The sequence below is a fragment of the Sturnira hondurensis genome, unplaced genomic scaffold (assembly GCF_014824575.4).
Source record: "Sturnira hondurensis isolate 20B ecotype Veracruz unplaced genomic scaffold, ASM1482457v3 Scaffold0020579, whole genome shotgun sequence".
NCBI lineage: Eukaryota > Metazoa > Chordata > Mammalia > Chiroptera > Phyllostomidae > Sturnira > Sturnira hondurensis.
Genome location: NW_028093210.1, coordinates 6,220,794 through 6,244,214, shown reverse-complemented (window position 1 = coordinate 6,244,214; position 23,421 = coordinate 6,220,794). Strand labels below are relative to the sequence as shown.

The window sequence follows — 23,421 nt, the reverse complement described above, 5'->3', positions numbered from 1 at the left end:
TGGGTGGTGAAGACTTCAGTTTGAGAGTTATATTAAATTGGAAAGTTCCTAAATATCAGATAATACAGTCTGGGGATTAGACATTTAAATATTAAAACCAAAAAGCATATTTGATTTACAGACAGCAAGTCTTATCCGCAGAGTCTTAGAAGCTGGTATCAGCTTCTAAGAGGTTGTGTTCAGCACCTGAAAGCATTCTCAAAGTATCCGTGTATGGGTGGCATTGGTGTACTAGTTGACTTTCAGAAGTTTTCTCCTAGGATACTATGATATCTTTCCTAAACTCAAAGTGGCAGAGTCTCTTCAACATGCTTCTCAACCTAACTCTGAGATGTATCGTAATTAAATCTCTGAGAAAGTGCAGAACATCTTACTCAAAGATAGCCAGTGAACCAAGACCGAGGCCCTGTCGCAGATGCTGGATGTTTAGCTTAGGCATTTAATAAGTAGCTATTTTATAACTAATTAACTAATTAATTAAGAACAAGAACTTGGTGAGGCCAATCTCATGAGGTTCCTTTGGGAAGGAATGGGGTTTAGTTGATGGTGTCTAATACCAGAGGTGGTATTCAGTCTGGTGGCTACCTTTCATCTTCATCCACAAATAATCAGTCTGCAAGCTCCACTGGATGGCAATGACCCAATGGGTAATTTCTCCCAACTATGAGTCACAGAGAGACAGACTGGACATTATGTCTCCTCTACCAAAATTGACTCCAGGATCAAATACAAGGAGAAATGTGGAAAACTTGGTCCATTCAGCTCCTGTTGAGATTGTTCACAAGTTAATATTTTATGTACAATCTACATGTTACAGAAACTATTGAAATGCTCTGCGCAAAACAAAGCTGTCCCTGCAGCTTGGAGGGGATGCAGATCTGTGAACTGCAGGTGCCTCCAACAAAGGAATAAGTGATGCCGTGCAGGAAAGACAAAGGATCAGTAACTGCATCAACCTCAGCAATAGTAGCTACAGTTCACTAAACACATATCACATGATGGACCTTACTAAGTTGTAACCTTATATGGATCTCCTATCACATGTTCTCCTAACCAAGTGGAGGCAGACATAGTCATCAATCTCCTATTAAGGCAACTGTACAAGTTAAGTCAGCTACCCAGGGTAGTACGAAATAGAACAGCAGGGGCCAATCTCATCTGCCCCTGACCTGTCTTTTTGGACTGCAACAATTCTGTAGACTGTGTAGCCACTAGATTTCTAATTCATCACTCATTCTCATTCAGTTAATGGGGGTAAACAATAGGGGGTTTGCTATCCTAGTCTAAAATTCTGCATTTATTTCCATGATCCCTCCATGGTCTAAGCAGAGCCCCCGTACCCCCAGCCCCTGAAGGAATGATCATATATTAATGTCCCAAGAAGTTTCTATTTAGCTATGTGAGAAAGAGAGATAGGGGCTCTCTATACCCTATGTTCCTTACTTGCTGGAATGGACTTTAGAAAACATCGGTATGTGGAGGGGAAAACAGAATCAATGAGAGGAAATGATGGATGTAAGGCATCCTTGGTGAACCCTCCCGGACAACTATCTCGATCCTAGATATTTTGAGGGTCACCCATGGCTCCACAAAAGCAGCCATGGAGGTTCTGTGGGATATCATTTCAATCTCTTGGAAAAAATATAGAAGCTGTACATGAATATAGGATAAATGACACATTTTTGTTGGCCTTTGGATAACAACATATATTCATATTGGATACTTGATGAAGAACAGAGGTTTATGTTGGCAGCTAGATATGTCTTCAACTGATGACAATGGGAAAATTAAATTTTTTCTTAATGAATGCAGTTTGCTAGGTGACATCTTAGAAAAGATGGAGATCATTGTGTGTGAGGGAGAATCACAGAATGAAATCTTAGCACAGAAATTTAGGAAACGATTGAATACAAATGTGTCCTAATTCTCTTCGCTTCCTAGAAGCCTTATCTGAACACCTGATACTTTCCTTACTGCTTACACAGCACCCTCCTTATTACTTATCACACTTATTGAAATTGTTGGCTAACAAGGCATGCTCTGTTCCCAAGTGGAAAAACATTCCTCCGAGGGTGCTATTTGCCTCTGCGTCCTCAGTGCAAGAGAGTGCATGCAGCTGAGAAAAAGGATGTTGAGCTAAACAGGACATCCATAAAGACATTAGTCAAATCTAGAAATCATCCTTGAAAGGAGTTTTAAGATAAACTGCTATAAGAAATCCACACGAGTTTTAAGATAAACTGCTATAAGAAATCTTCTGGAGCACCAGAATCCTGATCATGTCACTTCCTGCAATGAGGATTGGGTTTCCAACATCTTTGCAACTCAATGCAAGATGAGGGCACTAATTCCTCCAGCCAAACTGCTCTTCTTCCCAAGATGAGCAGCCCATAAGCCAGAGGAAAAAGGAAACCACCATTTAAGATGCTAGATTCACACTTTTGCATCTAGAATCAATGCACTTCAGCCAACCTGAAGTCCAGCAAAACACCCAGCAACCAGTTGAATTTCCTCCTTCCCCACCAGTCCTATCCTCTTATACAACCTGCAGACATGAACACACACACACACACTCTAATCCTCTTGTTCTTTTTATTCTCCATATCTTAAGAATTTTATCTTACTATTAAATGTGGGTTCAGGATTCCAGTCAATATTCAGCAAAGAGGCACAACCCACAATTGTAAACAAAAGGATTAAAGATATCACTGGAATATTAATACTAAATCATGTTCCAAGCAGTCACAAACACATTGTTTCACCATTTGGAAATGTCTGTGTCTCTCCCTGGCGAATGTGGTGTTAATTAGTTATGCATGGTTATTCCCAGCAAAGAGCAAGTTCATTATAAGTTAGCAAATTTCTATTTTACAGCAGGTGTGTTATTCTGAGACTTTTATAAATTGTTCATGTGAGGATAAGCCATATAATTTTACTTCATTTTTGTCTGTTCAATATAGCAGCGAGCTACTGAAGGTATGTATACCAGAAAGCTGCAATTACCAGCTACCAAAATAAGATAATGATTTTTCAGACAAACTAATGGTGTATAAACATGCAATTTTGCATTTATGGCTTATGAATCTTGCTTTAGTAATCACATGAGCCCAGTGGGTAACTTTTTTCCTTCAAAACTCATTATGTGACCTTGAAAATAACAAGTCTTTATTCCTGCCTTTCTGGATCTATAAAATGGGCTTGATACTGTGGGGGCTGAAGATAATAATTATACACTCAGATAGTCAGATTATTTATATCACATGGTCCAAGAGATGAGGTTGAAGATAGGAAGATACATTATTTTGGAGAGTGAGAGAATTTTTGGCTAATTCATCCTTGGTTTGCTATTACCTGCCATCTTCCTTGTAGAGTTTTGTTTGTTTGTTTGTTTGGTGTTGTTTTGCCCACTAAGAAGCTTGGAGTTGACCTCACTCTAATGACAACACCAGAAACAATGGACTTCACCTACTCCGCCTTTTTTCCCCATCCTGACAAGTTCATCTACTTTCATTTTCTTCATAGTGTTAACTCTGTCTCACCGCATTTGTTTTTGAAACACTTCAAATGCTCTCCTTTGAAATGGTAGAAATATGCATATCTCACTCAGTATAACAGAGAGGTGTTCTGGGTTAATTCAGGTTTTCTAATAGATTTACAAGCACCAGAGCTATTTTAAAAATGTGTTTAACCCTGTTTACATAGTCCTAAATACAGTCATATTCTTCCTAAAGATAAGAAAGTCGGTCACAGGCAAGGGAAGCCTCCCGCCAGGCCATCCTTGGCATAACTGAGTTTTCCTTATAGCAACACCTAAATGATATTTAGGGTGCCAGGATTCTTTGCATCAGGCGAGGGGCCATTCTGTGCACTGTGGGATGTTTGGCAGCATCCTTGGCTTCTGCCCATTAAGTGCTATTGCACCTCCTAGTTCCTGTTGTGCCAACCAAAAATGTCTCTAGATATTCCCAGCATTTCTTGAGAACCACTTCCTTAGAGACATCCCTCCCTGACTCTGTGTGTACAGGAATGTTCCAGGAGGATCAGGAAAGAGAAAGGGTGGCATCTCTAGGTTGCAGCCTGTCACACCAGTACAGGTTTTTTCAGCATCACCACTGTTCCCTGCTATTTACTTGGCAATACCAAGGTCCACGCACAGAAATACCAAACTGGCAATGGGGAACACATGAATTTGCATTTCCTTGCAGAGGGGAACTAAAGACAAAGGACATCTTGGAAAATCCAGCTAAAAGAAGTCTTAATTCCAATTGCACTGAAATTTTGAATGTTTGCATTTGACTCCACACATAATTTTCTCTTCCCAGCCATAGGCTCGTAAACCTTGAAGCTCAAGGTGTCTTAGGGAAAGGGAGCATGACCAACCAGTGATTCTTATGTCTGAGAACCCCATGTCCTTCCATGGACAGGCTCATGGGGCAAATGTGATCCAACCTCCTTAATAACCAGATGTTTGCAATCATCAGAAATACATCTTTGGCTGTAACCATTTCTCTGTTCTCCAGCATTCAGTCTCAGAGAGAATTTACATAACAACATGTGACATGTAGAATGCTTAAAGGCACCATCCATGACAGGACAAATTACACTCATTTTTCAATACTCTTTGCAAGGTGCTCCACAGCAGGCACGCTGGGCTGCATGCTGGGGTATTCTGGTGGGGCAGTCAAGACCAGCATGCGCTTGCAAACAGGAGGGGGTGGGTGCAGGGAGGCCCGCCTGGGAGGTAACATCACTTACCCGCCGTAGGCAGGGATTGGGGGTGGGGGTGCCGCGGCCCGGAAGGTGTTGTACACGGTGCGGCCACGGCCTCGCAGGTGTGCCCCTCGGTAGGCGGCCGCCGCAGTGGCGGCTGGATACGGAAAGCCGGGCACTGTAGGAGGAGAGGAGAGAGAAAGGCAAAAGCTTTCAGAGGCACACCTACCATTGAAGGAACATCCCATCCCAACCCTGCTGCCCCAGAGCAAAAGCTGGACACCTGCCACCCTCCACAACCCCCCACATACTTCCAGGAGCCAGGGGTAAAAAGGCAGCAGCAGGGCTAGGGCCAAGGGCAAGGTCTGATTCCAAAGAGGATGGGCTAGTTAAGTAGGTGGGTCCAGTGTCCAAGAGAATGTGCTAAACGACAAACATTGACAAAGATTTCTTAAAAACAGACTTAAAGCTCACAAGCAATAAAAAGGTGGATTGCAAGATGTATGTGCAATGTGTTCTCAAGATGTATTTGTCTTCTATCTATTCATCCATCGTTCAGTCCACCTATCCAGCCATGGATCCATCCACATATATGCACACACACATCTAGTGTGTAATATTTATATATGAACCTGTCCATGTGTTAGTGAATATGTATGCACTTTGTGTGCAAACATAATATGCACTGGTGTGTGTATGTATGTATATACAGGTATATGTGTGTGTGAATGTGTATATATATGTATATTTATATTTGTGTACATATACATATATATGTACATATACACACATATTTCGACGTGTTCCATACTTCTCTCTGGGGCTGAACTGTATTAAGTGTTAGTTGTCTGTTCATAGCTTTTCCCCAACCCATTTTCAGTTGTTTCCTACATTTTCCTTTATGTACATATATTGTTAATTGAAGTGCAATATACAGTACACCTCATGCTCCAAGAAACAAATCATTCCAACATCCCATCAGCCCCCTAACCATTTATTCAGCCTATTAAACACAGCAGCAGTAAGGACAGAGAAGTCTGGGAACTCAACTCTTAAGAAGAGTGTGGGCAGTGTTTTCTTCCCTAGGGGACAATTTTCTGACCAGGATAACTTGGTGAAGAATCAAGAGGGAAATTAAGCATGATACCTGAGACCCCTGATAATTAATTCTGTTGCCTCTGCCTGGGCTGTCCTTCCTCCCACCACATGCAAATGCTAACCCAGGAGGCCTCAGGAAACTGCATCTGCTTTCCAGCTCCTTCCTCTTTGAATCCCCCAAAGCTCTCACCATGCAGCCAGTGCTTGTCCCATCCCACTAAACAGCAGGCAGCGCTAACGCCAGTGCATGTGGATGGGGTGCTTTTCTGGAGAATACAGCAGGGAACTCACTGTCTCAGGAGATTTATATTGAAGGCTCAGACAGTCCTACAGACAGGGATATGCTTTAACCTAGCTAACCCAGCACTCCCCAACTCCATTTTCCCAGGTACTCGTTTTTATTTGATCCTTGTGTGAGGTATGTTTATTGATTTTAGAGAGAGAGAAGTGAGAGACATTGATGTGAGAAACATCAATTGGTTGGCTCCCTTCTGTGCCCCAATGTGGGATCAAACCCACAACCTACATGTGTGCTCTGACCAGGGACTGAATCTGCAGACTTTCAGTATGTAGGACAATCAATGCTCCACCCAACTGCCAACCAGCTCAGGAGCCTGGTAAGGGCTCTCAGGCCTGGAATATCTCTCATGGGTATATTTTATGGAATATCTCTCATGGGTATTGATTTCGAGAGAAGGAAAGTCAGTCATTTGTTACTTTTATCTCTATTAGTGTGCAAGGTCCTTGAGGCCTCCCTCCATATCCCATTCATCTCTGGATCTCCTCCTGCCTCCCCAAGTCAACAGGAACCCCCTGATTTTATTCACAGTAGGTTCTAAATTTTGGGCACCTGTGTGAATGCATGGATGACTTCACAACATGACCAAGGGAATAAAGTTGTGGGCTGTGGTCAGGCCAAATGATGGGCAGACCATCCAGTACACCTTCTCTGCTGGTCCCATATTTTTTTCTCTCATCCCATTGACCTAACAGGAGATTTGAGGGTTTCCAGAGAGAGGAAGATTGGTGAGGTGAGCCAGGGTGAGAAGGTTTCATCCCCCTTCAGAACCTTCTCTTCCTAGTCCATCTCTCCCGGGATTTCACACAGTGCTTGTTATGATGTGCAAAGTGGGGAAGAACACCGAATTTCTTTTAGCATGACATAAACACTAGGAGAGGCCTTGCTCTTTAACTTTGTTAACTCAACACCCCCACACTTCACTCTTCCCGGAACTGTGTTTGATGAAACACCTAAGGTGGGGGTGTTGTATTTCCTGCTGTGCTAATGTGGTCTCCACCCTATATCTAAACTGCCAAGAGGGATTTTCCCCTTCCTACATCACATTCAGGAGCAGAAGCCCTCCACCCAGTCTCATTCCATTACCCTGGGGCCTTGGACAGTACGTATGTTTGTAGCTATATGGTGGGTGGCAGGGGGGCAGGGAGAGCAAGGGACTTCCCACAAAGTCACTCCTAATTCTACATCACCTCAGGGAACTGCACGGGTTGGCATATAACCCTTTAACCTGAAGGGAAGATGGACTGACTATCATTTGGAATTCTCTCTGTGTCCCCAAATGGTGAACAGCCAGCCTGCTTCATGAATTCTATCATTTCTTTCTTTCGTGATGAGGGTAAAATGCTAGGATTGGTGAATAAGCCAAAATGATTTCATCTTTCTATTTGTGTCTGAGAAGACCATACTGGTTATTTGTAACCTTCTTTTTTATTGTTAAAAACAAATCATGCAGCTGAACTTAACTCTTAGCTTGCCAGCCCCTAGCACCCACATCTCCTGGTTCCAGTTTCAAACAACCATGCTCGACACTGTAGAGAGGTGCCTGTCTTAACAGGGAAAGTAGGTAAATCCTAATATCATAAAAGCCCGGAAGTAATGAGATATGAGATGTTTGCTTCAGGACCAGGAGAAAATGAGTGAGCGTGGCTTGATTTTAAGTCCGTTTTGCCACAGTTCAAATACAAAGTTTTTGTAGGAACACTCTGGATTTTGAAATAAAGAAAAGGAAAAATTCACAATCTGGCAGAGCAGCTGGCTGCCTGTGTGAGAAAACACGGTAATTATGCTGACCCATTCATTATCTCTGGCTACCGTGCAGAGGGAGTGAGACAAGATCCCTCTCAGCGACAAGCAGGTTTTACAATAATTCTAGGAGGATTTAGATGTTGAGAGATAACATGAAACAGACGCTCAGCAGGAGAGAGGGGAGCACAAGCTGCTGAAAGTGCAGAGCCAGGGTTCTATTTGTACCCTGTTTGCTACAGAATAGATAGGATAAGATACGTATGGGTCTTAATGCAAGCCTCTTTGGGCTCCTCTGCACAGCAGATTAGAGGTGTTATTATTTTGTTAAAGGAACACAGGAAAGACTGCCCATCGACTGCCTTCCTGGGAGGCCAGGTGCCCTCAGGTAAAATAAGGTGATTCCAAAGTTCATGCTTTGGAGCAGAGGCTTCGTGGAGAAATTATGTGAGTCTCCCAGGTGGGTGTTTGGCTTAGTTGTCTCTTTCCTATTGCCAGTCTAGGACTGGCCAAGGGGTCCCTTAGTCTCTAGTTAGTCATCATACTAATGAGCATTTCCTTCCTCTTTCGTCCTTCTTATGCTCCATCCTCTCTTCCCTATTTTTTCATTCCGCCCCCCTCCTTTCATTCTGCACTCCCTGCCTCCTTCTTTCCTCTCTTTATTTTTTAATCTCTTCCTCCTTGGCAAGGCAGCCACAAACCTCCCCTGGTGTACAGTAAGCCCTCACTTAACATCATCAATAGGTTCTCATCATCAATAGGCGACTTTCAGTGAAATGACATACAACAAAACCAATTTTAGCATAAGCTAATTGATATAAACAAGATTTAAGTTCCTACTGCATCTCATCCACATTATAACAAAATGATGTTATTCAAGGACCTGCTGTACTAGCAATCAAGTAGCTTGGATTCCAGAATAAAAGAACTCTCGCTATTGCTAGAATGAACATAAGCTCCTTGAGGGCAGTGATCTCCATCAGTTCTGCCTACTGATTGCCAAGGTTGCTGCACAGAGCAGGTACCAGGTATTTAACATCGTGCCTGGACACTTTTTGGTAGTTAACCAATGCTAATCTCCTTTTTCCTGGGAGAGTAGATGTCCTATCTGTTTAACTTTCACTTTTCATAACTCTCTCCTATACAAAATGTCCTGCCCAGGTTTTGCAGGCAAACAGTATGCAGATGACACAATCATATCTCAATCATGACCCTTATAAAAATATTTTCTGCATCTATACTTTTAGGTGTTGTGTTGGCCCAGAAATAGCAACCAGATTTGGAATATCTTTGATTCTGATTAAAAAAAAAAACAAAGACAGGTTACACAGATTTATTGGACTTGTTGCAAACCTTCAAGTAATTCAAATTCACTTTTATTGCTGCAGAATGACAGGATTTGAAGTTCTGTTTCCTGTTCTGGGGAAAAGCAGGACTCAAACTTTTTTGCCCAGACAGGAGATATCTATTAAAAGTTCCTTCCTTCATTTAGCCCTAGACAAGGCTTTCTGGCAACCCAGAAAATCACAGTCTCTGAATGCAATAAATTTGTGCAACAGGGGACAACAGAAAAATAACAATATTTATAATCCTTAACTTGTCTGATTTGTAGCTATGCCTTCTATGTGTCTCCCCACCTCCACTAGGGGATGTTCCCCAAATGGCTGGTTTAGGACAGTCTGGCTCTCTTCCTTGTTGCTGAGACAAATAGTCAATGTGAAGGTCAAAAAACCCACAACTGTTTGTCAAGCTTCCTTTAGACTCGTCATGGGATGGGATTACTTTTTATTCACTTGCCCACCAGGTATGCTGGCTTGTAGATGCTGGGACATGGTTAAGTGCATATTTGAAGCACTTACTTGAATAAATGATTCAGATACAAATGAAACAAAACCCAGATGGCTTTGTCCTTGGACTCTCTATATAACAAGTACATAATAAGAAAGAGATATCTTATTATGTACTATATGGCACGACACTTATCTTTTGTTGAGTGAAAATTATCATGTCATCTACCAATGCCCCAGTTCTGGAGTTTGGATCCATTAAGCGGGCAATCAATGTTTAATCAATCCAATGCAAAATGCCAAATGGATGCTCACAGTGTCCTCTCCATTTCTGGAATGGAGCAAATCACTGTTAATAAAAGTCATGAGCCTGTCCCCCTGTCCAATATTTGTTAATGTAAATTAAAGAACAAGGTTAGAGGAAAAAGATACCAAATTAGAGGTATTTCTGAACCACAGTGCTGTAGTTTGATGTTTTTTCTAGTTGAATTTCAAGTTAATAAACATGTAAACAGACCATCCATGGGGAACAATGGGAAGTATTCAGGTTGTTTTGTGGAATACAGTATAAATTCTTAGTTCTTGACAGAAGAAAAGAGAGACAAGGGAGGGTAAAAATCATAGGTTCATTATACTGGAAAGGTTTCCTCTGAAACCTTATCCAGCATGAATCAAAGTGAAAAATCTGGTATCACTGCAACGAAAATTGGATTTAGCTCATAAGCGAAAAATGAGTTTCTCTCAAAGAAAACAGGGCAAGAGCTTTTGGAGTAAATACCAATTGAGCATCTTGTTGATACATCGACAATCTCAGCCGACCCACTCCCAGCCCTCAGTTGATTTATACCCAGATCCTATTTTGGAGGAGGTGAGTTGGAGTAACCATCTTTGATAAGGAGTTCTTCCTATACCTTGGAACTCAGTGAAACAGAAACTTCAGGGATGTAACAAGAGACATGCTGTGATGTGCTAGAGAATTCAGACAATCAACATTTTTAAATGGAAGGTATGTGGGTGTATCGACCAGCCAGATGAGCCATTTACCTAAGTGTCAACTGCTTCCTGTCTCCTCCTCAAAGACAAAGCCCCCGCCTCCAACCTCCTATGAGCTCTGTTTTCAATGTATTTACAGTGACAAACGTGTGTTCACCCCCTCCATCTCTTTTACGAACATGGTGCTTACCTTAGAAAATAAACACAAATGAGATCATCTCACCAGCCCAGGAATCCCAAGAGAAGAAACACAAAACCAGTGGAAAATACTTGAGGGTTATAAACTGCATATTAAAGTTTTAGAGCTCTGGGAGAGATGGCAGAGTAGCAGATGCGAAAGCCAACAGGGGGGCAGATTCTGCATCAAAGCCATAAAAATATACAACCGCTTTAATGGGCAATTATTCTTTGCATTGGTGTGCTGGTTTGAATTTGCATAAGGTTGCCAGCTGCCCTGGAGAAGGTGTGCCTTCAGAATGGAGTAGGGACTCCCTTTTTGTCCTGTTCTTCCTCTCCCTTTGCCCTATAATGCCACCTTTTCCCCACCTTTGGAATGTTTCAGGGCTGAGAGATCGTCATGCTAACTTCAAGCTGAATTGTTCTGTGGGTAGTTTATGGTAGGAAACATTCACTTGCATGATTCTGGGGGTGCAGACGCATGTTCAACAGCAGGTTCATGGTTCTGCGGGATCCCCCTTGAGGGATCTCCTGTTCAATGTGCTGGACCATAAATTAAGAAGTGGCGTAATAGTAACACACTGAGGCAAAATAAACAGCCAGCCATAGCTCGATTTTAGTGGCAGGGCACTGTGTGATGAACATCACAGTGAAAACGAATGAATTAGTTCAAATGGCAAAAATGTGCGCTCTCAAACAGCTCTCAAACAAAGGCACATCAGATTGGTTTATAACATAGAATTTATACAGAGCTAGGCCACTATCTTTAAATGGCATTACATGGAAAACTGAATATGATGGGACATATTTAGTTCGAGGTCAAAGTAAAATGGAAAGGCTTTCAATTTTTTAAAAAAAAATCTGTAATTTCAAGGTTTGGGGGGAAAAAAGAAGGGTTCCATCAGTTCAGTTATTCACAAACAGACCAGAAGAGCCACTTAATTTGTTGGGATCTCTGGTTCTCATATTCACATGTATTTATCCCTAAAATGCACGTTTGAGATCAACTCTCGTTTCATTTAAAAATGCATGTTGATATTAAATACTACTGTTTAGAAGTGAATAAATCTACATTTTGGACAAACAGTTCCTTATAGGACACCCTCATTTGAAATGCATTGAATAGGAAAACAAAAATGTCTAATTAATGTACAAGTCTAATCACCATTCTCCACATGGAAGAGTAATTTTTCACTGTTCATTTGCTCGGTTTAATCTCAAAACTGACATAACAGAAATGCAATGTCCTATAAATCTCCACTCATTTGTTTCTTTAATATTCATATTCCATTGAACTGCAGCTGCTTGTTGCTTCAGTCTGTTACAACTTGCAAAAGTGTCGATAAAAATATTATGAAAGGCAAGATGTGTTTCTTTCTGGCTGCGCGTGCCATTTATTTGGGGAAAGACAATAAATGGCTCATGGATTGTTCCCCAGCCTGCTGCTTGGTGGGTGATTAGTGATTAATTACCTGGCAGCAAATTGACATGGCACGAGGAAATTGACACAGCCCTGATTAATTAACTTTTTATGGGCGGTAGTTACTCACAAAACATTGCGCACCATAATTGAATCTTTTTACATAACGTCATGGTACAAAAGTTTTAGTCAAATCCAAATTAGCCAGAAGTTTCTAGGCTGTTATAGGTCTGATTAGGATGTGTGGAAGGGATTGGCAAGAGTTTGAACTTGGAGAGAAATGCATATTTTTGAAGGAAAAAAAGATGGTGACACTGTACTGGCCTGACTGCCCAAGCTGCCAGGGGTGTCCAACCTTTTGGCGTCTCTGGGCCACGCTGGAAGAAGAAGAGTTGCCTTGGGCCACACATTAAATACATTGCGGCATGTAATCACAAAAAATTCTCATAATGTTTCAAGTAAATTTACAATTTTATGTTGGGCTGCATTCACAGCCATCCTGGGCCACAAGTTGGACACTCCCTAAATATTTATTGTACGAGGCTGAACTGCCTCATTCCAACCCCCTACCCCCCAGCCTCAGCCTCTGGCTGCTGCTTTGCAGTTGCTTCGGCAAGTTCTCTGCCTTTCGTTCAGTCTATACTGGTTGAGTTAATTTCCTCATCCATTTTTGGTTCCAACATCACCACCTCCTCCTTTTCTCTTAATTGTACCTGACATTTTCTGACTGCCATCAGTCACTCTGACATCATTCGCTCCCACCCGCCTCCACTTATCAGTCTTTTATCACCTTATTTGATTGCAACTTCATTTTATATCTCTGTGTTGGGATGTTCTGAAAACTCTATTTTGGTCAATACTTTGTCTCCAGCACCTAGAGGGTTACCTGGCCCAAGGTGATCCCTAAAATGTTTATGGGTTATATTGTCACATAAACTAGAATGCCACAATAAGGAGTTCAATTACGAAGGAAAAGTGGGTGCTGGTCCTTGAATCTGCAGGACTTGCTGAGATGCTGCTTCTGAAGGATGCATATTCCAAGAGAACCTTAAGGTTTAGTGAGAACATTAATGATGAGGGACTATGGACCTTATTTGTCTAAAAATTCAGGCAGTAATAATTGGAATAATCCAAGCAAAGTCATGAATACAGTTGGCAAAAATTCTAGCTTCCTATACTCTATTACCAATGGAGGAGATTCAACTCTGTGATATAATAGCTACTATTTACTCACATTTGCTAACCTCCAGACCCACCATTTAACTCAACTAACTCTTCACAAAACCATAGGAACCAGACATCACGACTATCTTTACTTTCCTGGGAGGAACAGAAGATGCAGAGCAGCTCAGAAGCTCAGCCAAGTGTCTGGACTCAGGCATTTTAACACTAGAGACACTATCATCTTATCTATTACCAACATGTCAAAGGCATACTGTGTCAGCTTTGGGCAAGATTGTCTCCATTTTCCTTCCCTCCTATTGCCTATCAAGCTGCTACATCATTTCCCTATATCTATAGCACCTCCCCCCCAAAACCCAGCCCCAATTCATCATGGACTGAGTTAATTCACAGGGAAATTTGTTGATGTCTCCCTCAGACTTCAATGTGCTCCTCGTTTGGAGCAGAGAGTAGAAGTGGAGGAGGGGTCAGGTGTCATTTCTTACATTCTATATTTATGTTCTGAGATTTCAAGACACCTGGAAGGGCTTTGCTCCTTTAATACTAATTGGATAGAGGCCATGGGGATTGCTACTGATTTATGTTCCCAATAAGAGTCCACGGCAAGCTGTTTCCCTTCTCTATTGGGGTTTATTTCCACATCTGGAGGTGAGCCAGGGGGTTGTATACAATCCAAAAATGTTGGGAAAATGGATTCTCCCAGCAACAGGGACCTGGGTTACTTTAGAATGGTGTTCCACACACAAACCTGATTACTGTCAAAGTAATGGGCTCCTTGTGACTAAATTTAACCAGAATTTTCCTCCAAGATATGGGATATAATTGACTTAACAGTGTTATCAATTATCACTTTATTCACAACTTGGTTAGAAATAAATCTCTTCCTTAGAAAGAAATGAGTCATCTATGAAAAAAATAAATAACACTGCAAAGAACACACATATATTTACTCTGAATATACAGTGATTCTGGTGTTACCAGAACGAAAATGTTTCCTAACTTAAAAACAAATTCAAAACGCTGCAACAGAACCCATGCCCAACACTCATACATGAAAATATTCTTTCATCGTGTAGGTCTTTGCAACTTTGGATGAGGACAGAAACCTTGTTTTTTAACGTATTGCCACACTATTCTGCTTACCTTCCTAAGTTAACTGTTGTCTCTTTTCTCCCAGGTTACAAATGGTCAGATTAATCCAACAGACACACACTGCCTTAATGTGCACTGATAGGTTTTTACTGTGCACAAGGCATATTTGTAATCTGTTTATGCACAGGTATTGACAGTACCCCCCAGGGCAGGATTTTGGTAACATTTCATTCAGCAAAATGAGAATGAATCTCAATCTTGGAGTGTTTAACTTGGCAGGACCACAGAAGGCATTTGCAAATGTGCTTTATGTTGTTTGAAGGAACGTGGAGGACAAATGGAGATGCTGAGGTCTATTTTAATTTGGATGAAGGGATTTGTCTTAGTCTATTTGTTTGACAAAACCTGAACTGGTGTCAATTTAGTTTTTTTTTTTCAGGCAGCATGGTAAAAAAGCAAATAATTTATATAAATAATTACTTTATTGAGTGCACATACACAGTAAAGCTTCAATTGTTAAATCATTCATGACCTCGCTAACAGCTGGCTGAAACAGCAAGCTCAGTGAATTGCCTCTCCAGGTAAGAAACAGGGCAAGTGAGATAAATTAGCTTCCTTATGTTGGGCTGGATTTCCCATGCGTCTCTGGGGTTGCTGCAGCTCCTGAACATGAGGTCCTCAGAGGGGGTTGGCAGTAGCTCACAGGATGGGGACACAATGCCAAGTCATCATTCATTTTACTTCCAGCCATGGCTGTGGATATAGCTGGTTGTTCTGTGCTGAGGCCATCTGATTTTTAGAGTCAGCTTCCAGACTCGAAAGACTGAGTCTTGATCCTTTGTGTGACAGCCTAAGCAGACCATCTGGACCTGGGGATCCCCTGCCTGATGCCAGAATGGCAGCCCTTCTCAAACCCCCATGTAGAACAGACTGAAGGAGAACCACGCAGAGACGATCCAGTCATCCAGTCACTGGACTAACATAAACCTGCCAAACCAGCTTCTTACATGAACTTTCAAAAGCCCTGCAGAATATGGCTTCTAAGAAAGAAAGGGAAAGATCAGCCATTTGTCTGTGGAGCTACAATGCCTCAGGCAGCCTGAAAGGCTTTTCACACAATATTCTTATTTAATGCTCAGAGATAAGTAGGAATTCATAGATATGTTCAAAGCAAAGAGACTAGGCCAAGGTCACAGAGCCAAGGGTAACCATGACAATTTAGACCTAGCACTGTTTCAATCCAGCTCTTTTCACTAAATCATGTTGATGCTCAAAGAGAACTTTGTAACACCAATACTATGGACTACAAATGATTTTTCGATGAGTAATATTACACTGTATATATGTACCATATCTTCTTCATCCAGTTGCATACTGATGGGCATTTAGGTTACTTCCATCCCTTGGCTATGCAATGGAATATTAGTTGGTCACACAAAAAATTAAATCTCATTATCTGCAACAACATGGATGAAACTACCAGATATCGCACTAAGTGTAATAAGTCAAAGACTTCTACATATATGTGGATCTCACTTAAATTTGGAATTTAAAAAATAAAATAAAACAGAAACAGCCTGAAACATACAGAGAACAAACTGATGTTACTAGATGGGAGGAGGGTAAAGGGTGAAAGGATTAAGAAGTAAAAACTGCCAGTTATAAAAACAGTCATGAGGATGCAAAGTACAGAATGGAGAATATAATCATAATATTGAAACAACTATATATGGTGCCAGGTGATACTATCCTCGTTGAGACAAGGGGTCACTTTGTAAGTTATATAGATGCCTAACCAGTATGCTCTACACCTGAAACTAAAAAATATTGAATGTCAACTGTAATTGAAAACAATGTTGAAAAATAAATAAAAATGATCTTTGGGAAATGTTTCTTAGATCTCTGTAGCAACAACAAGGATGCAAATAATAAATATACCCGGGCAGGTGTTCCCATAGAGGTGGTATTTGTATGTTTGTTTGTTTATTTTTACATAAAAAGCAATTAGGTGTCAGGCACCCACACTGCATTCCAACAAAACCCAAGGAGATAGATCTAAAATGCATGGTGTGCTATTTGGTTCTGAAAACTGTGTTTTGTTAACACTCCCCATAAGCTCTTCAGTAGCAATAAAATAGCTTTGGGCATGAAAGTACTTTTACATAGATGAAAATATGATTTAAGAAAATGATGGTTTTGGAATTTTTAGCGAAGCAACTGTTTAAATTATCGTGTTTGAATGAACTATGCCAGGCTGTTTTCCCTCCAATGGGAGACAAGCTCAGCTTCCTTTTTATGTATCTTTGCAGAGGGCAGAGAGATTTACTTTTGAAGAGAAATAAGCTGAAGGGAGGAGGGGGCCACCTCTGTAGTTGGACCCATTTCTATGCGAGAAGCACCAGGAATCCCCACCCTAGCACTTGAATTATATGAGAGTCATTAGACGTTCTTACTCCCATTCTAACATCCTCACTCCCAGCTCTGCAGACGTTGAGGGAGCGTGGCTCCATCTGCAAAGCTGGGCCCCTAAGTATGCACACCTGCACCATTGTATCAAGCTGTCCCACTTTAGGTTCCAGGAATCAACAGGATCTTATCTTTGGCCCCTGCAAATTTCATGTTCAGAGCTCTGAACTCAGAATAGTTTTTATTTTTTCCTATTTTAAATCCACATTAGCTTGAGAAAGCATATGAAGTGCGGATGAGTGCATAAGAAATGAACTCAAAATAAGCTTCTCAACCCTTGAAGGATTTCCCTCTTGCCTCTGCCAAGGGCCAGTGGAAGGTGGGCTTGGGGGAGGAGTTACATGTGGGAAGTACACCAGGCAGTCTTCTGATCCTCTTAAGAAAATGTGAGCATTAAAAAACAGTTTCTGTCAGTGTGGTCGCAGGACTCCGGTTTCCAGGGAATTCCCCCACAACAGCTGCCTCGCTGCCTTTCAGAAACATCTCATCTTGGCCTTGTTCTGGGGCTGTGCATGCGCTGGAGTCCCAGGGCAGTGTAGTTTATTGTTTTAATATCTGTCTGACACAAAGCAAACCATCCTCTGGTGACTCCTTATCTGTCACATGTATTTCTGTGAAAGAAATATCAAGACAAATAAGATGTTTGGGGGCACACCACAGGATGGTAGGTTTGCAACTGACAGCCTTTTTCAGAAGGAAGGCCCCCATCTGAAAAAAGATGAAAACTACCATTCTGCATTGAGATTAATAACAAAGCACAGAAAAGCTAGACAGCAGCTGCCTGAAATGGGCTTCTTTAAGGATTCTTCCCTTTAAGCAATTAAGGGTGGAGGGTATTTTACTAGCGATTTTTTTATTTTCCTAAAATTGTTTTAAAAAAACAAAACACTAATAAAAGAATGGTGTAGGATGATTACCATTCAGCCAAAGGAACAGACATCAAATGAGGGAGCTAACCCAGTTGGGGTGGAAATGGTGGGGGTTGAAAATATAAATGAACCTGTTCTGAAAACTGGTGTTCAGGTGGAATCACCAGTATAAAAGGAAGGAAGGAAGGAAGGAAGGAAGGAAGGAAGGAGGGAAGAAGGGAGGGAGGGAGGGAGGGAGGGAGGGAGGGAGGGAGGGAGGGAGGAAAAGAGAGAGAAAGAAAGAAAGAAAGAGAAAGGAAAAAGGGAGGGAGGGAAGAAAAAAAGAAAGTAAGGGAAAAGAAAAGAAGAGAAAAGAAAAGAAGCCTATTAAATGTACCCTCTTAATAAACAAGAGATGTAGAGATGTGCTGGGCCATGGGAAAGCAAGGCAGATGGTGCAAAGCAAAGAGATGGTGCTCTGGTGGCAGAGAAAAAATGGTCTGTGGAATTCCCCCAGTAGTCGTGGTTGCTGAACAGCCATGTCCACCTGTGGACAAGCACTATTCAATCACTTAGGCATGTGCTATATTTGAGGTGGCAGGCAACCATGGTACATAGTAGCTGTCTCAAAATCTTTTCTTCCAGGGATTCAATGAGGGAACTAGGATCTCAGAAGCTAAGTGTCCTGTCTATGGTGTGGAATGATGGTGAAAGCAGTGACATTTAGTTCACCTAAGAAGAAGTATTAACAGTGTGGGCCCTGGCTGGCGTAGCTCAGTGGATTGAGCACGGGCCTGCAAACCAGACGGTCGCGGTTCAATTCCCAGTCAGGGCACATGCCTGGGTTGCAGGCCGGTTCCTTGCAAGCTAACTACCAGCAGGGGACGCACAAAAGGCAACCATACATTGATGTTTCTCTCCCTCTTTCCTTCCCCTCTAAAAATAAATAAATAAATAAAATCTTAAAAAAAAACTTATAAAAAAAAAAACAGTGTGGAAGTCTCCTATATTGGATGCTTTTCCAAATATCCCCATGAGTAATGTGTTTGCAATTTTGAGACGTTAGCCTTACATATCTGTCTATCATTTATCTTGTCTACAAGACACTATGGATGTCACCTTCTGTGTGTCATGTTCACGTACTATTCACAGTGCATAAAATGGTGCCTGTTATGTAGAAAAAACTTGGTAAAGATTGCTTGAATGAAATGATGCATTTTCAACCTCCCCCCCCATCAAAGGACAAATAAAATGAATAAAGAGGAAGGAATTATTTCAGGGAAGGTGAGAGAGGGCACACAGCCTTGTTGTCACCATAATGCTGAGTCATGGACACAGGAAGAATGAAGCATTGTCTGATTCCTGATCAGAAGGATCAGTCTAGAGGGTGTGTGAGAGCCAGCACTGCTGTGAAGTGTGTGAGAGGAAGCAGAAGAGGCCTGGGTGGAGGATGAGAGATTCTGGGTAAGATGAGAGAGTCTCACTATGTATCCTGGGAAAACTGGGGCAGGTAGTAAGGAAGGCCAAGAGCACCAAAAGAAAGTCTCCAAACCCAGATTTATTTGTTGTTTCTTGTGAGAGCAAAACTATATCAATCCATTGTATCTTGTCTGAATTTATGTCTCTATCTTAATTTAATATGTACCAGGGGGCAGGTATTCTTTTACATGCTGACCTTACATTATTTGTCTTAAAATGTGATAAAAATAATACAAAATGTCAAAAGTGTGATGGCCCATAAGGCTGGAAATATTTACTTTCTGGCCTTTAAAGAACAATTTGCCAACCCCTGGCCAGGCAGATCAGACAGGGAAGAGTGGCCTCTCTAGAAAGCCTGGATGGGAAGGATGACCTTGGCCTGAGTGTGGAGGCTGGAATCCTGCTTAGAGGGTCCCCTTGCCCACTCTCTGCTCAGACTTTCAGAAACAGAGCATGTGGCCCTGCTTGTTTGCACCACCCAGTGTGTAAATTTAGAGACTAGTAATGATAGAAGGCTTGAAATTCTGTTGGGCTGGGTTCAAAGTTGATCTGGCCTAGTGATACTGGAAAAATTTCTTAATCCCTCTGACCCTAAATTTTCTAATGTAAAAGGAGACGTAATAATCATACTTATTTCATAGTTTTCTTGTAAGGACTAAATGGGAAAGTTTGTATGAATGCCTAGCAGAATGCTAAACACACAGTAGGTTCTCAATAACTACTACTATTATTATTATGGTTATCATTATATCGGGGCTAGAACTAGGGTTAGACAAATTAGGCACTCACCTTGGGTGAGAAATTTAAATGAAAAAGCACTAAAAAACAAGTAATCAAAAAAAATCTTATTTCAACACCATTTTTTAAAATTTAAAATTATTTTTAAAAATTCCATCATAAACAGACTACCAAAGTTTAAATAAAGAAGTTCTATGCTGATTATACTGAATACCAAGGCAAAAAAAATAATGGTTATCCTGTATTTATAGGAAAAATTTATATTTGTTCAACAGATTTTTCCTTTAAACTTCAATATTTTAAAATATTGTGTTACAATATTATTTATTTTGATGACTTAGTTTTCTGGCACTTCTGTAAATTTTGTCTGAGGTGAGTACCTCACTTTCCTCACCCTCGTCCCAGTACTGATTATTATTCTTTTAAGCAATCCCTCTAAAACTATTAGAAAAAAGCCTTCTGGGAGGCTGCCACAAAGCTCTGAGTTACTGGAAAGAGAGGAAAAGAAGGCATGTTTTTTTAAACCAATGTATCAGTAAGACAATGCCCTGTACGTGCACTGTCTATTAACTGAACTCAGTTTACTGACAGTTTCTGTATTGGGAAGAAGGAGGAGGAAGCCATAAATTAATTGAGGCCATTGCTTTAATTACAGTAACCAATGGAAGTTCTATCCATTACCTAAATGTAAAACAGTGCGGGCCTGATTTATGTATGTTTCTGCCACTTAAATCATTGTTTTATGAATCCCACACAATTACTTCCATAAAATCTGCAATCAATATATCAATTAAAAATATGCCACTACCACTTGCCCTTGACTTTCATAAAAGTGAATAAAGGAGATGATTTTGCATTTTGAAAACACTTAGGTTTCTGAACATTTGCCTGTGATACCTATTTTTTTTTTCCTGGTTGTCAGGGATAAAAATTTAGGGGAAATCAACAGTCATCTTCCTTTTATTTTAGGATTTGTCCTTATCCAGATTGAAAGCTGTAGGTTCCATGTAACTATAATGAAATGCACTTGCTTGCATTGATAAGCATGGAGAACCACACAGAAATAGCTACTGGAGAATGTGTTCCTAGCCCTTGAAAAATAAAACTGGCACCTCCTTGTCTAGGTGCTTGTATGAACTGAATTGTGCTTGCCCCTCACCCCAAAACTCATATGTTGACCTCTAAGCCCCAGTATGACAGTACATAGAGATGAGAGGTAATTAGGTTTAGAAGGTATCCAACCCACGGCCCGTGGGCCACATGTGGCCCCAAATGGCTATGAATGTGGAACAATACAAAATTGTAAATTTACTTAAAACATTATGAGATTTTTTTTGTGATTACATGTTGCAATGTATTTAATGTGTGGCCCAAGACAACTCTTCTTCCATTGTGGCCCAAGGACACCAAAAGGTTGCATTCTCGTGGTAGAGGAAGCCATAAGGATGGGGCCCTCATGAAAGGATTAGTGCCTTTACAGTGCCTTGTGAAGACACAGTGAGAAGGCCCTCATCTACGAGCTGGGAAGAGGGTTCTCACCAAAACTGACCATGCTGGAACCTGGTGCCAGTAACATAAGAAAACATGGGTATATTTGCCTATATAATTAAAATAATGTGCTGAAATGTAAGCAAAATCAAATGGCCAAACTAGGATAGAGGTTGACAACATCTATCCTATTCACAGGTTATTCTCCCTAGTGGATAATTATCTCTTGATGTGAATTAAAAATAAAATGAGAAAACTCCTAAGAGAAAGGGCAGATATGTATTGAAAATAAACAAGAGGTAGCATCCAACAATTAAATTTGTGAAGGATGATGCTCTTTACTAAGAGAAAGGCAAATGCTAACTGGAGCAAACTGAGATGCAGTCTTTCAACCATCCAATTTGCAATATATGCATGTGCTGGCAAGAACACTGGGTCAGAACCAACAATCCCACATTTGGGGGCCCAGATGTAAAATTTGAAGTGCTGATGCATCAGAGTATATGTAAAAATGTTTGCTTCTATCTATGCTGTCTTTATGGAGAGGATATAAAAAGGAGGAGCTTGAACTACTACGCGTAGAGAATGGTTGAATAAACTATGGACCATCCACACCATGGAACAGAATGACAATATCAACAGGCTTAATGGGAGATGGTCAATATGTGTTATTAACTGAAACAAAACATGAGTAATATGTGTACTGTGAACATGATATGAATGTATGTACTCCCTTCTTTATAAAATCATACTACTAACACCTGTACTGCATGTATATGTGTCCTTTGCATCATTATGAAAAAATGTGGACAGATACTCACCGGAGAGTCAATGTGCATTACTTTAAGGATTTGTGTTTTTCAATAAAGTGGGGATGTTACCATATTATTCCATACTTGTGTATTTGCATTTATTTTCATGTTTCCCTGAAACATGAGCAAAAGTCACTTTTGCCATTTAAAATCTACTCATAAAATTGGAAAGAAAATGAAATAAAGCTGATAATATTTACCTGCTTCTGGAAACATCTACTCCATTCGGAAGTAAGGATGAGTGATTGCTGGCTTCGCTAATCTATGTTGGACATGGGCTTTCCCATTTATGGAACCAATGACCTAACACTTCACATTTCACCAAATAAAAATGGGAGTAATATTTTAACTTGGGAGACAGGTGACATGTTCTTTATCTTCTTATTTCTGCCTGGAGACATTTTTGATATTATACACTCACTCACTGTACGCAAACAGTACTAACTGCACCTGGTACCTTCCACTTTGAACAGATGAAGCCTATAGATGGCTGGCCATAGGGTTTTGGTTGTTTGCTATTGAAGCAAACACATGGTCAACTAATGAATTAAACTTATTTTAAAATAAATAAAAGGGTTTTATTAGTTTAATCTTATTAATTAAAATTAAATTTTAAGACAACCATATTAATATTACATGTTTTGCATTTGGGACAGGGTGATATTGCAATTTTTTGGAGTTCTGCTTTGATTTCAGTTGGGTAGAAAGTAGGCTCATTGTACGCTCTGGATTAGTGGTTTCTCAGGACATGTGATGACCTGTGACACAACCTGAACTAGGGTTTCACACTCAGCTACTGGGTGTGAAAAGGAGAATCTGGAGTCATTTGGCGTGAGATGGGAGATTCTCTGAGGTTAGGTTGTATTGACACAGACTTTTTTGTTTTTCTCTTAATGTTTTTATATCCTGGGTCACATTAATAGGATGACTCACTTAAGGGGGGGCATACATTATGCAAAGATGAATCTTAAAAAACATAACTTCAGTAGGCACTATTTTTATTACTGACTAATTCAGCAGGGCTCCTTTAAAAACCATCTCCCTTACTGCATTTAAGGGTGTTATTTACAGACGATGAGCTATTTGGCTA

The 23,421-nt window shown here is 40.7% G+C and overlaps 1 protein-coding gene across 12 annotated transcripts in view; it reads right to left on the bottom strand.

Annotated features, from left to right (window-relative positions):
* RBFOX1 (RNA binding fox-1 homolog 1) overlaps positions 1-23,421 on the bottom strand; it is a 1,495,983-nt gene that overhangs the window by 52,651 nt on the left and 1,419,911 nt on the right. For all 12 annotated transcript variants that reach the window (XM_037029876.1, XM_037029877.1, XM_037029874.1 and 9 more), the window contains one exon: positions 4,756-4,888. In XM_037029876.1, coding sequence (XP_036885771.1) covers positions 4,756-4,888 — 133 coding nt within the window. The remainder of the gene's footprint in view (positions 1-4,755; positions 4,889-23,421) is intronic.